At 49.1% G+C, this 15,141-nt stretch overlaps 1 protein-coding gene across 1 annotated transcript in view; it reads left to right on the top strand.

Moving 5' to 3' along the window:
- Positions 1–15,141, top strand: part of vav3a (vav 3 guanine nucleotide exchange factor a) — a 232,985-nt gene that overhangs the window by 191,420 nt on the left and 26,424 nt on the right. Inside the window, exons 22-24 of the mRNA XM_078219234.1 lie at positions 1,539–1,655; positions 3,756–3,843; positions 8,320–8,449. Coding sequence (XP_078075360.1) covers positions 1,539–1,655; positions 3,756–3,843; positions 8,320–8,449 — 335 coding nt within the window. The remainder of the gene's footprint in view (positions 1–1,538; positions 1,656–3,755; positions 3,844–8,319; positions 8,450–15,141) is intronic.

Raw genomic sequence — 15,141 nt, 5'->3', positions numbered from 1 at the left:
TACCGCATGGTAGGTTGTTGCATAAAGTTAAATCTCACAGGATCCAGGGTGAGGTATCTAAATGGATACAAAATTGGCTTCTTGACAGAAGCCAGAGGGTGGTTGTAGAGAGTTGTTTTTCAAACTGGAGGCCTGTGACCAGCGGTGTGCCTCAGGGATCAGTGCTGGGCCCACTGTTATTTGTCATTTATATTAATGATTTGGATGAGAATATAGGAGGCATGGTTAGTAAGTTTGTAGATGGCACCAAGATTGGTGGCATGGTGGACAGTGAAGAAAGTTATCTCCGACTGCAACGGGATCTGGATCAATTGGGCCAGTGGGCTGACGAATGGCAGATGCAGTTTAATTTAGATAAATGCGAAGTGATGCATTTTGGTAGATTGAACCAGGGCAGGACTTACTCAGTTAATGGTAGGGCATTGGGGAGAGTTACAGAACAAAGAGATCTCGGGGTACATGTTCATAGCTCCTTGAAAGTGGAGTCACAGGTGGACAGAGTGGTGAAGAAGGCATTCGGCATGCTTGGTTTCATTGGTCAGAACATTGAATACAGGAGTTGGGACGTCTTGTTGAAGTTGTACAAGACATTGGTAAGGCCACACTTGGAATACTGTGTACAGTTTTGATCACCCTATTATAGAAAGGATATTATTAAACTAGAAAGAGTGCAGAAAAGATTTACTAGGATGCTACTGGGACTTGATGGATTGAGTTATAAGGAGAGGCTGGATAGACTGGGACTTTTTTCTCTGGAGCGTAGGAGGCTGAGGGGTGACCTTATAGAGGTCTATAAAATAATGAGGGACACAGATCAGCTAGATCGTCAATATCTTTTCCCAAAGGTAGGGGAGTCTAAAACTAGAGGGCATAGGTTTAAGGTGAGAGGGGAGAGATACAAAAGTGTCCAGAGAGGCAATTTTTTTCACACAGAGGTTGGTGAGTGTCTGGAACAAGCTGCCAGAGGTAGTAGTAGAGGCAGGTACAATTTTGTCTTTTAAAAAGCGTTTTGACAATTACATGGGTAAGGTGGATGTAGAGGGATATGGGCCAAATGCGGGCAATTGGGACGAGTTTAGTGGTTAAAAAAAGATAGCATCGACATGTTGGGCCGAAGGGCTGTTTCCATGCTGTAAACCTCTATGACTCTATGAGTGCGGCACTGTCAGAGGGTCAGTACTGAGGGAGTGCCGCACTGTCAGAGAGTCAGTACTGAGGGAGTGGTGATATTTATCTAATGTGCTCTCTGCCTCAGCACTAATTGGAGGAGCAGTGGGAGAGTTGTCACTGGTTTTCTGTCCAAAATGTTTCCTCAATCAACATGAGCACAATGTATAAACGCCAGTGTTATTGCTGGGATCTTGCTGTGTCCAGCTTGTTGATTGGTTTCCATCTTTACAACAGGGCTGAATTTTTAGAGCTCTTCAGTGGCTGTAACACAGTGAAGTTTACTGTCGGAACTGGAATTGATTGGCAGTGGTCAGTGAAGGCCTTCTCCTTGCTGTCAACTCACTCACGCAGTGTGTGTTCTTGTTCAGGTATGCAGGCGCGATGGAACGGCTCCAAGCAGAGAATGAGCTCATCAACCGTGGGAACAGCACATTCCTGATTCGCCAGAGAGTGAAGGAGTTGGGAGAATATGCCATCAGCATTAAGTGAGTTGTCCCTGTCTTTTCTTGATTTGAACTTGTTTTCAAAGTTTATTTATCAGTGTCACAAGTAGGCTTACTTGTGGATGCTGAAAGTCTGCAAAGGGATATAGATAGTCTAAGTGAGTGGGCGAGGGTCTGGCAGATGGAGTACAATGTTGGTAAATGTGAAGTCATCCATTTTGGGAGGAATAACGGCAAAATGGACTATTATTTAAATGGTAAAAAATTGCAGCATGCTGCTGTGCAGAGGGACCTGGGTGTCCTTGTGCAGGAATCTCAAGTTGTTGGTTTACAGGTGCAGCAGGTAATTAAGAAGGCAAATGGAATTTTGTCCTTCATTGCGAGAGGGATGGAGTTTAAAAACAGTGAGGTTATGTTGCAGCTGTATAAGGTGCTGGTGAGGCCACACCTGGAGTACTGTGTACAGTTTTGGTCTCCTTACTTGAGAAAGGATATACTGGCACTGGAGGGGGTGCAGAGGATATTCACTCAGTTAATTCCGGAGCTGAGAGGGTTGGCTTATGAGGAGAGACTGAGTAGACTGGGGCTATACTCATTGGAATTCAGAAGAATGAGGGGAGATCTTATAGAAACATATAAGATTATGAAGGGAATTGATAAGATAGAAGCAGGGAAGTTGTTTCCACTGGCGGGTGAAACTAGAACTAGGGGACATGACCTCAAAATAAGGGGAAGCAGATTTAGGACGGAGTTGAGGAGGAACTTCTTCACACAAAAGGATTGTGAATCTCTGGAATTCCCTGCCCAGTGAAGCAGTTGAGGCTACCTCATTGAATGTTTTTAAGGCAACGATAGATAAATTTTTGAACAGTAAAGGAATTAAGGGTTATGGTGAGCGGGTGGGTAAGTGGAGCTGAGTCCACAAAATGATCAGTCATGATCTTATTGAATGGCGGAGCAGGCTCGAGGGGCCAGATGGCCTACTCCTGCTCCTAGTTCTTATGTTCTTATGTTCTAGGTTTACATTAACACTGCAATGAAGTTCCTGTGAAATTCCCCTAGTCGCCACTGTTCAGGTCAATGCACGACAACCAACACGTCTTTCAGACTGTGGGAGGAAACTGGAGCATCTGGAGGAAACCCACGCAAACCCGGGTCCCTGGCGCTGTGAGGCAGCAGTGCTAACCACTGTGCCACTGTGCCCGGGTCCCTGGCGCTGTGAGGCAGCAGTGCTAACCACTGTGCCACCATGTCCGGGTCCCTGGTGCTGTGAGGCAGCAGTGCTAACCACTGTGCCACTGTGCCCGGGTCCCTGGTGCTGTGAGGCAGCAGTGCTAACTACTGTGTCATCCTGTCACTACAAAAGCAAAGTTAAATTCTGGACAAGGTATTAGAAGGAAGAACATTATAATCTGTGGCAGTCACAGAGAAATGGCCAGAGGCTAAATATCTACTTTACTGAAGCTGCTAGAATAAAGCTGTCGCTGCAGCCTGAACTTTGGAATATTAATGCAGTTGGCATAGACAGGAATAACATAATTGGCAAATTAGCAAAACTAAAAGAAGATAAGAGCACAGGTCAGATAGAACGTACCCACACATACCCGCAGGAGATAGCACAGAACAATATTTATAGCAATGTTTTATGTGGGACTTTGTCTATCAGTGAATCACGCTCAGTTAAACCCGTCAAAATCAACATGACAACACTTTCAGATCCACAATGGGGTCAAACATGGTTTAAGTTTAAAGATTATTTATTATTGTCACAAGTAGGCTTACATTAACACTGCAATGAAGTTACTGTGAAAATCCCCTCGTCGCCACGTTCCGGTGCCTGTTCCGGTTACACTGAGGGAGAATTGAGCATGGCCAATGCACCCAACCAGCATGTCTTTCAGATTGTGGGAGGAAACCGGGTCACCCGGAGGAAACTCACGCAGACCTGGGGAGAATGTGCAGACTCCACACAGACAGTGACCCGAGCCGGGAATCGAACCCGGGTCCCTGACGCTGTGAGGCAGCAGTGCTAACCCACTGTGCCACTGTGTTTGTGTTCGAGCACCAACATTGTTTGGCATATTGTTTTTGTATCATCACATGACCCTGTCGGTCTTGTATCATTTCTCAATCTCTGATCAGGTACAACAACGAGGTGAAACACATCAAAATTATTTCCAGAGACTCTTCATTTCATATCGCGGAGAACAAGAGGTTCCATTCTTTAACCGTGAGTAACTTTCAAGAAGAATTTTATATGGTATATTTATTCTCGGGATGGCTAGGCCAGAATTTATTGCCCTTCCATTGTTGCCCTCGAGAGGGTGGTGGTGAGCTGTCCTCTTGTGGTGTAGGTACACCCACAGTGCTGCTAGGGAGGGAGTTCCAGGATTTTGACCCAGTGACAGTGAAGGAACAGTGATATATTTCCAAGTCAGGATAGTGAGTGATTTGGAGGGGAACCTCCAGGTGGGGGTGTTCCCAGGTATCTGCTGCCTTTGTCCTACTCGATGGTGGAGGCAGTGGGTTTGGAAGGTGCTGCCTAAGGGGCTGTGGTGAGTTGCTGCAGAGCATCTTGTAGATGATGCAGACGGCTGTCGCTCTGCAGGGATCATGTTTATTTTGCTGGGAGGTGGGAGGAGGGGTTATACATTACCTCAGGGTTGACAGGTGAGCTGGGGTGTTGGAGCGGTGATGATGAATCTGGGGTTGCTGCCCTTGGTTTGTGTCTTTGAGGAGCTGCCTCAGTCAGAGTCTTGCTCAGATGGAAGTGAGAAAGCTGCTTGTGTTTTTCTGTGATGGTCTGAGCCGAGGCCACTGCTGTTTATAGTAAGATCATTTATTTATTAGTCACAAGTAGACTTACATTAACACTGCAATGAAGTTACTGTGAAATTCCCCCACACTCCGGCACCTGTTCGGGTCAATGCACCCTAACCAGCACGTCTTTAGACTGTGGGATGAAACCGGAGCACCCGGAGGAAACCCACGCAGACACGGGGAGATCATGCAGATTCCGCACAGACAGTGACCTGAGGCCGGAATCGAACCTGGGACCCTGGCGCTGTGAGGCAACAGTGCTAACCACCGTGCCACCGTGTCGCCCCGTCCTTTTAAAGCATGTTACCAGAATGTGTGAAAGAGAATGAGATGAGTGATGTGCATTTTCTGTCCCCATGTTATTATTCTGATGATACTTGTTTGCGTTGTTGAATAGTTATTTAATGTAGAATGAGTGGAGTACAGGGATAAAGGTGGAATTTGTCTAACAGTTGAGTAAATGTCTGTAGACCGGCTGGATTGTGCAGAGTAATATCCCTTTAACGATCTGGTCTGGGGTTATTACGACTGGTGCAGTTAATCCTTTGGTCGTACAAAATTTGAGCATTGTTGAAAAAACAGACATACTGTCAAAGTTTTTTCTCTTGTACTCATCAGGACAGATGCGAGAATACTAAATTTCAAAGGGAACAATAATACTGTATGAGGAAAGGATGCTGATTGGTTGGTAAGTGGACTCTGATCAAAGTGTTGCCATGGAGAATGCAGCAGGAAAGAGAAAGTGGCACAATGGTTAGCACTGCTGCCTCACAGCGCCAGGGACCCGCGTTCGATTCCCGGCTTGGGTCACTGTCTGTGCAGAGTCTGTACGTTCTGCCCGTGTCTGCGTGGGTTTCCTCCGGGTGCTCCAGTTTCCTCATCCAGTCCAAAGATGTGTGGGTTAGGTTGATTGACCATGCTAAGTGGCCCATTAGTATGTGTAGGTTAGATAGACTCGCCATGGGAAATGTGTGGATTACAGGGATGAGTAATTTTTGTCTGCAGGGGACAGGGATTTGTGTAGGAATATATGTGGCTTTTAGCATATGTATGTGAACCACGTTGTGAGCTCACCTGATGGTAACTTGGTTGTCAGTGTAGCACACTCAGGAGTGTTCAGTCAGTGCTTTTCAATCACGGAATCCCATCTATTGGTGGACACTATGTTCTGAGTTTTGTAAGCAGGGATTGGTTGTGTATGTTCAATAGTCCACCAATAGTAAACAGCCGAGCGTGATGAACAGCCTAATTACCGGCATCACTGGCACTGCCCACTGACACTGCCCACTGGCACTGCCCATCGGCACTGGCACCGCCCATCGGCACTGGAATTGCTCACTGGCACTGCCCACCGGCGTTGCGCACTGGCACTGCTCACCAGCACCGGCATTGCTCACTGGCACTGCTCACTGGCACTGCTCACTGGCACTGCTCACTGGCACTACTCATTGGCACTGGCACTGGCACTGCTCACTGGCACTGCTCACTGGCACTGCTCACTGGCACTGCTCACCGGCACCGGCATTGCTTACTGGCACTGCTCACTGGCCACTGGCACTGCTCACTGGCACTGCTCACTGGCACTGGCACTGCTCACTGGCACTGCTCACTGGCCGCTGGCACTGCTCACTGCTCACTGGCACTGCTCACTGGCACTGCTCACTGGCACTGCTCACTGGCACTGCTCACTGGCACTGCTCACTGGCACTGCGCACTGGCACTGTGCACTGGCACTGCTCACTGGCCACTGGCACTGGCCACTGCTCACTGGCACTGCTCACTGGCACTGCGCACTGGCACTGCTCACTGTCAGTCACCTGCCACGTTGCTCACTTGGCAGAATGATGTTTTGGCTTAGCAGCCTGTTGTTTGTGGAAAGCACCATTTGTGTTGCTGCTGCAATAGTAACAGCGTGAAACAGCTCGCTCCACCTGCTTCTCAAATCTTTGGAGACACGTTACCCCTTCCATAAGGCCAAAGGAAATAGCGACAGGAATCATAGAATCATAGAATCCCTACAGTGCAGAAGGAGGCCATTCGGCCCATCGAGTCTGCACCGACCACAATCCCACCCAGGCTCTACCCCCACATATTTACCTGCTAATCCCTCTAACTACGCATTTTAGGATTCTAAGGGGCAGTTTTTTTTTTTTTAACCTGGCCAATCAACCTAACCCGCACATCTTTGGACTGTGGGAGGAAACCGGAGCACCCGGAGGAAACCCACGCAGACACGAGGAGAACGTGCAAACTCCACACAGACAGTGACCCGAGCCGGGAATCGAACCCGGGACCCTGGAGCTGTGAAGCAGCAGTGCTAACCACTGCGCTACCGTACCATTCGGCCCCTCGAGTCTGCTCCACCATTCAATAAGATCATGGCTGATCCAACTTTCCTCACGTCCACTTTCCTGCCCTTTCCCCGTAACCCTCGATTCCCTTAGATCAAAAATCTATCGATCTGAGCTTTAAACATACACACGGACTCTGCCCCCCCACAGCTCTCCGTGACAAGGAGTTCCAAAGACTCACAACCCTCTGAGAGAAGAAATTCCTCCTCATCTCGGTATTAAATTGCCGCCTCTTTATTCTGAGACTCTGCCTCTGGTCCTGGACTCTCCCATGAGGGGAAAGATTCTCTCAGCATTTACCCTGTCAAACCCCCTTAAGAATCCTGTATGTTTCAGAGGGATCACCTCTCATTCTTCTCAGTTCCAGTATGTACAGTCCCAACCTGTTTAACCTTTTCTCATAAAACAATCCCTCCACACCGGGGATCATCCCAATGAACCTTGTCGAATGCCTTCTGAAAGTCCAAATACAACACATCTACTCATTTTCCTTGATCTACTCTGATGGAGACTTCCTCGAAAAACTCTAATCAGACACGATTTCCCTTTGATGAAGCCATGCTGACTCTGCTTGATTAGATTATGATTTTCCAAATATGTCACTCTCCCTTCCTTCAGAATTAATTCCAACATTTTTCCAACAATAAATGTTAGGTTAATCCACCTAAAGTTACCTGCTTTTTGCCTCCCTCCCTTTTTGAACAGGGGTGTCACATTGGCAGTTTTCCAATCCTCCAGCACTTCTCCAGAATCCAAGGATTTTTGGAAAGTTGCAGAGCAAGCTGATAGGTTGGACACTTTTCAGGTCTGGGGGTGATGACCTTAGGTCCGTACGCGAGTTTGTGCAACAAACAGTGAGTAGGTGTGATCCAGGCTGTCATCCCAATGACTGACCGACTAACTCAACCAGTTTGTGCTTGTAAAACTTCAAATGTGGTGAGGACAACAGATGTGATTCCATGATTGAGCAGCACATTCTAAACAATCCTGAGTGCGCTGAGAATTACACTGACAGTCAGTTTAAGATTACCAGTGGGGCTCTCAAAATGGCTCAGTTACGCTTGCTAGAAGCTACTGATATTCATTCATACAGGAGGCCCCTGTCCTCCACAAACTGAACCAATGATCAGACATTGAGGCTTTTCCAACCAACCAAAAGCTTGGGGAAACTGCATTCCCCATGGCAATGCTTTGACGAATCAGGGTTGACTTGCCAACCAATCAGGTGTCTTTTCTCGTGCAGTATAAATTGATGTCCCTTTGAAATTTGGCATTTTTGCATCTGTCCTGATGAGCTCAAGGCAAAAAGCTTCAATAGCATGTCTCTTGTTGGCAAAACTGAAACAGTGTGTAAAATAACAACATTAATTTGAACAAGAGAGCAATCCCAATGCAGAGGGCAATGGCTGTGATTGGATAGAAGTGACACACACACCACGGGCTGAATGGCCTCACTCTGTGCTGTATTGTGTGATGATTTTTGAAGTGATGTTGTGATTCCACAGGTTATTAATCCACATGTTGTTTCTGAACAGGAACTTGTGGAATATTATAAATACCATTCGCTGAAAGAGGGATTTAGATCCTTGGACACAACTCTCCAGTTCCCGTACAAAGACCCTGAGGGTGTCTCGGCGTACAGACCTCAGCGGGACCGGGGTCACTGTGAGTACACAACACTTTGTTCCCTTTGTCTACACTGCTCAGCAGCCGGGGGAAATTTAAACTTAACCTGGGGATGCAGTGAGTGGGTGATTAATCACTGGAAGAGGCTCCCCGGGGAGACGGTCGAAGCTGTTAGTACTGATTCACGCAAATAGAAATTAGAGAGATTTCCAGAAAATGGCATTTTGGGCTCCAGTATCTGAGTAACTGGAGACATGGGGTCATAGTCACAGAGTCATAGAGTCATAGAGGTTTACAGCATGGAAACAGGCCCTTCGGCCCAACTTGTCCATGCCGCCCTTATTTTTAAAAACCCCTAAACTAATCCCAATTGCCCGCATTTGGCCCATATCCCTCTATACCCATCGCACAGAGAAAGAGTCGGACCTCTCAAGAACAAAGGAGGGCAATTATGCTTAGAACCCAAGCAAGTAGGTGAGATCCTAAACGAATACTTTGCATCAGTATTCACAAAGGAGGGACACGTTGATTGGTAGTGTCTCAGAGGGATGTGTAGACCCGTTAGAACAAATCGCAATTACCAGGGAGGAAGTGTTAGGTGTTTTAGGAAGCATTAAGGTAGACAAATCCCCAGGGCCAGATGGCATCTGTGCTAGATTACTGAGAGAGACAAGAGATGAAATTGCTGGGCCTCTAACAAAAATCTTTGTTTCTTCATTGGACACAGGTGAGGTCCCAGAGGATTGGAGGATAGCAAATGTGGTCCCGTTATTTAAGGAGGGTAGCAAGGATAACCCGGGTAATTATAGGCCGGTGAGCTTGACGACCGTGGTAGGGAAATGTTGGAGACAATTCTTAGAGATAGGATCTATACACATTTAGAACTGAATAATCTCATTAGGAATAGACAACATGGTTTTGTACGAGGGAGGTCATGCCTCACAAATTTGGTTGAGTTTTTTGAGGAGGGGACAAAAATGATTGACGAGGGATGTCGTCTACATGGATTTTAGTAAAGCGTTTGACAAGGTCCCTCATGGCAGGCTGGTGCAAAAGGTTGAATCTCACGGGATCAAAGGTGAACTAGCTAGATGGGTGGAGAACTGGCTTGGTCATAGAAGACAGAGGGTAGCAGTGGAGGGGTCTTTTTCTGATTGGAGGTCTGTGACTAGTGGTGTTCCGCAGGGCTCTGTACTGGGACCTCTGCTGTTTGTGATTTGTATAAATGATTTGGAGGAAGATGTAGCTGGTGTGATCAGTAAGTTTGCGGACGACACAAAGATTGCTGGAGTTGTGGATAGTGATGAACATTGTCAGAGAATACAGCAGGATATAGATAGGCTGGAAAATTGGGTGGAGAAATGGCAGATGGAATTTAATCCAGATAAATGCGAAGTGATGCATTTTGGTAGATCTAACACAGGGGGGAGCTATACAATAAATGGCAGAACCATCAGGAGTATCGACACACAGAGGGATCTGCGTGTCCAAGTCCACAGATCCTTAAAGGTGGCAGCACAGGTAGAAAAGGTGGTGAAGAAGGAATATGGCATGCTTGCCTTTATTGGACGGGGCATAGAGTATAAAAGTTGGCATATGATGTTGCAGTTATATAGAACGTTGGTTAGGCCACATTTGAAATACTGCATCCAGTTCTAATCGCCGCACTACCAGAGGGACGTGGGGGCTTTGGAGAGAGTGCAGAGAAGGTTTACCAGGATGTTGCCTGGTATGGAGGGTATTAGCTATGAGGTGAGATTGAGTAAACTAGGGTTGTTCTCCCTGGAAAGATGGAGGTTGAGGGACGACCGAATAGAAGTTTATAAAATTATGAAGGGCATAGATAGGGTGAACAGTTGGAAGCTTTTTCCCAGGTCAGAAATGACAAACACAAGGGGTCACAAGTTCAAGATAAGGGGGGCAAGGTTCAATACAGATATGCGGGGGATGTATTTTACACAGAGGGTGGTGGGGGCCTGGAATGCGCTGCCAAGCAAGGTGGTTGAGGCAGACACGCTGGGATCATTTAAGACTTATCTAGATAGCCACATGAACAGATTGGGAATGGAGGGATACAAACGGATGGCACGGTAGCACAGTGGTTAGCACTGCTGCTTCACAGCTCCAGGGTCCTGGGTTCGATTCCCGGCTCGGGTCACTGTCTGTGTGGAGTTTGCACATTCTCCTCGTGTCTGCGTGGGTTTCCTCCGGGTGCTCCGGTTTCCTCCCACAGTCCAAAGATGTGCGGGTTAGGTTGATTGGCCAGGTTAAAAATTGCCCCTTAGAGTCCTGAGATGCGTAGGTTAGAGGGATTAGTGGGTAAAAATATGTGGGGGTAGGGCCTGGGTGGGATTGTGGTCGGTGCAGACTCGATGGGCCGAATGGCCTCCTTCTGCACTGTAGGGTTTCTATGATTCTATGGTCTACTTAGGAACACATGATCGGTGCAGGCTTGGAGGGCCGAAGGGCCTGTTCTTGTGCTGTATTCTTTTTTCTTTGTTTCTAAATGTTTTTTAAAAGATAAAATTGTACCCGCCTCTACTACTACCTCTGGCAGCTTGTTCCAGACACTCACCACCCTCTGTGTGAAACAATTGCCCCTCTGGACACTTTTGTATCTCTCCCCTCTCAGCTTAAACATATGCCCTCTAGTTTTAGATTCCCCTGCCTTTGGGAAAAGATATTGACGATCTACCTTGTCTATGCCCCTCATTATTTTATAGACCTCTACAAGGTCACCCCTCAGCCTCCTACGCTCCAGAGAAAAAAGTCCCAGTCTATCCAGCCTTTCCTTATAACTCAAACCATCAAGTCCCGGTAGCATCCTAGTAAACCTTTTCTGCACTTTTTCTAGTTTAATAATATTCTTTCTATAATAGGGTGACCAGAACTGTACACGGTATTCCAAGTGTGGCCTTACCAATGTCTTGTACAACTTCAACAAGACGTCTCAACTCCTCTATTCAATGTTCTGACCAATGAAACCAAGCATGCCGAATGCCTTCTTCACCACTCTGTCCACCTGTGACTCCACTTTCAAGGAGCTATGAACATGTACCCCTCGATCTGTTTGTTCTATAACTCTCCCCAATGCCCTACCATTAACTGAGTAAGTCCTGCCCTGGTTCAATCTACCAAAATGCATCACCTCGCATTTATCGAAATTAAACTCCATCTGCCATTCGTCAGCCCACTGGCCCAATTGATCAAATCCCGTTGCAATTGGAGATAACTTTCTTCACTGTCCACTATGCCATCAATCTTGGCGTCATCTGCAAACTTGCTAACCATGCCCCCTATATTCTCATCCAAATCATTAATATAAATGACAAATAACAGTGGGCCCAGCACTGATCCCCGAGGCACACTGCTGGTCACAGGCCTCCAGTTTGAAAAACAACCCTCTACAACCACCCTCTGGCTTCTGTCAAGAAGCCAATTTTGTATCCATTTAGATACCTCACCCTGGATCCTGTGAGATTTAACTTTATGCAACAACCTACCATGCGGTACCTTGTCAAAGGCCTTGCTAAAGTCCATGTAGACAACATCAACTGCACTGCCCTCATCTACCTTCTTGGTTACCCCTTCAAAAAACTCAATTAAATTTGTGAGACATGATTTTCCACTCACAAAGCCATGCTGACTGTCCCTAATCAGTCCTTGCGTCTCTAAATGCCTGTAGATCCTGTCTCTCAAAATACCTTCCAACAACAAGCCCACCACAGATGTGAGGCTAACTGGTCTGTAGTTCCCAAGCTTTTCCCTGCAGCCCTTTTTAAACAAAGGCACAACATTTGCCACTCTCCAATCTTCAGGCACCTCACCCGTGACTATCGATGATTCAAATATCTTGGCTAGGGGACCCGCAATTTCCTCCCTAGCCTCATCAGGTCCCGCAGATTTATCTACCTTGATGCACTTTAAGACTTCCAGCACCTCCTTCTCTGTAATATGTACACTCGAAGAACAAAGAACAAAGAACAGTACAGCACAGGAAACAGGCCCTTCGGCCCTCCAAGCCTGTGCCGCTCCTTGGTCCAACTAGACCAATCGTTTGTATCCCTCCATTCCCAGGCTGCTCATGTGACTATCCAGGTAAGTCTTAAACGATGTCAGCGTGCCTGCCTCCACCACCCTACTTGGCAGCGCATTCCAGGCCCCCACCACCCTCTGTGTAAAAAACGTCCCTCTGATGTCTGAGTTATACTTCGCCCCTCTCAGCTTGAGCCCGTGACCCCTCGTGATCGTCACCTCCGACCTGGGAAAAAGCTTCCCACTGTTCACCCTATCTATCCCCTTCATAATCTTGTACACCTCTATTAGATCTCCCCTCATTCTCCGTCTTTCCAAGGAGAACAACCCCAGTCTACCCAATCTCTCCTCATAGCTAAGACCCTCCATACCAGGCAACATCCTGGTAAACCTTCTCTGCACTCTCTCTAATGCCTTCACATCCTTCTGGTAGTGCGGCGACCAGAACTGGACGCAGTACTCCAAATGTGGCCTAACCAGCGTTCTATACAGCTGCATCATCAGACTCCAGCTTTTATACTCTATATCCCGTCCTATAAAGGCAAGCATACCATATGCCTTCTTCACCACCTTCTCCACCTGTGTTGCCACCTTCAAGGATTTGTGGACTTGCACACCGAGGTCCCTCTGTGTTTCTATACTCTTGATGACTCTGCCATTTATCCTCAAGACATCACTATTTATTTCCCCAAGTTCCCTAACATCCATGCCTTTCTCAACAGTAAATACTGTTTGGTGTGGTGAGTGCAGTGAGTTTGGAGCAACAGGTGACTTTGGGCCTCTGGTTCCCCAAGCTCTCGCCCATTGGGGGCTTCCTCAGCCCCGCTCTGGGGAGGGGGGACACCCACTGATAGAGACTGACCCCTGTGATTGGATAATAACTCCCTGACCATTGGATCATGTGACTATCGGGATAGCAGTCGGTGAATGGGGTGGACCCTGGGATTGATCCACCTGTTCCTATCTCTGTCACACTGGCTGCATCCACAGCGAAAGGCTCTGTCACCCGGGGAGAGCGCCTAAAGTCAGCAATCGTTAAAGTTTTTTAATTTGTCACAAGTAAGGCTCACATTAACACTGCAATGAATTTACTGTGAAATTCCCCTAGTTGCTGCACTCTGGCACCTGTTCGAGTCAATGCACCCTAACCAGCACATCTTTCAGACTGTGGGAGGAAACCCACGCAGACACGGGGAGAACGTGCAAACTCCACACAGACAGTGACCCAACCGGGAATTGAACCCAGGTCCCTGGCGCTGTGAGGCAGCAGTGCTAACCACTGTGCCACCGTGCCACCCTGGGTCCCTGGCGCTGTGAGGCAGCAGTGCTAACCACTGTGCCACTGTGCCACCCCGGGTCCTTGGCGCTGTGAGGCAGCAGTGCTAACCACTGTGCCACCGTGCCACCCCGGGTCCCTGGTGCTGTGAGGCAGCAGTGCTAACCACTGTGCTACCCCAATGTGCAAGTGGCAGGAATTGCGGGATTTCTCAGTGAGTTGGAGAGCTCAAGGCAGTTGTGGAGTTGAGGAGATGGCGGCGGGGGGGATGGGGATGGAGGGGGTGGGGGGATGGGGTGCGGGATGATGGGAGGGGTGCAGGATGGATGGGGGGGTGCGGGATGGATGGGGCAGGTGCGGGATGGGGGGGGTGCGGGATGCGGGGGAGGTGCGGGATGGATGGGGGGGGTGCGGGATGATGGGGGGGTGCGGGATGGATGGGGGGGGTGCGGGATGGATGGGGGGGTGCGGGATGGATGGGGGGGGTGCGGGATGGATGGGGGAGTGCGGGATGGATGGGGGGGGTGCGGGATGATGGGAGGGGTGCGGGATGATGGGAGGGGTGCGGGATGGATGGGGGGGTGCGGGATGGATGGGGGGGTGCGGGATGGATGGGGAGGTGCGGGATGGATGGGGGAGTGCGGGATGGATGGGGGGGGTGCGGGATGGATGGGGGGTTGCGGGATTGGGGGGGTGCGGGATGGGGGGTGCAGGATTGGGGGGGGTGCGGGATGAGGGGGGGTGCGGGATGGATGGGGGGGTGCGGGATGGATGGGGGGGGTGCGGGATGATGGGGGGGTGCGGGATGGATGGGGGGGTGCGGGATGGATGGGGGGGTGCGGGATGGATGGGGGGGTGCGGGATGGGGGGGTGCGGGATGGATGGGGGGGGTGCGGGATGATGGGAGGGGTGCGGGATGGATGGGGGGGTGCGGGATGGATGGGGGGGTGCGGGATGGATGGGGGGGTGCGGGATGGATGGGGAGGTGCGGGATGGATGGGGGAGTGCGGGATGGATGGGGGGGTGCGGGATGGATGGGGGGGTGCGGGATTGGGGGGGTGCGGGATGGGGGGTGCAGGATTGGGGGGGGTGCGGGATGAGGGGGGTGCGGGATGAGGGGTGTGCGGGATTGGGGGGTGAGGGATGAGGGGGGTGCGGGATGGGGGGGGTGCGGGATGGGGGGGGTGAGGCGGTGGGAGATTTGAACAATGAGAATTGTAAGGGTTGTTGGGCCAGGTGTCAGTGTGCAGAGGGGTCGATGGTGAGAGACAGACACTGAGAGCTGTGTGTACAACCTGCAAATCAGTGTCATTCAGGAAACATCACTCACAGATTATACTCAAACTGACTCCGTTCCGGTCTGTCTGACTTGATGTAAATGTTTGCTGGGATGTGAGAGTGTTTGTACTTGAGACGTTTA

Source organism: Mustelus asterias, chromosome 8 (genome assembly GCF_964213995.1).
Source record: "Mustelus asterias chromosome 8, sMusAst1.hap1.1, whole genome shotgun sequence".
NCBI classification, from domain to species: domain Eukaryota; kingdom Metazoa; phylum Chordata; class Chondrichthyes; order Carcharhiniformes; family Triakidae; genus Mustelus; species Mustelus asterias.
The sequence above is the reverse complement of the archived record's forward strand: the minus strand, read 5'-3'. Positions and strand labels throughout refer to the sequence as shown.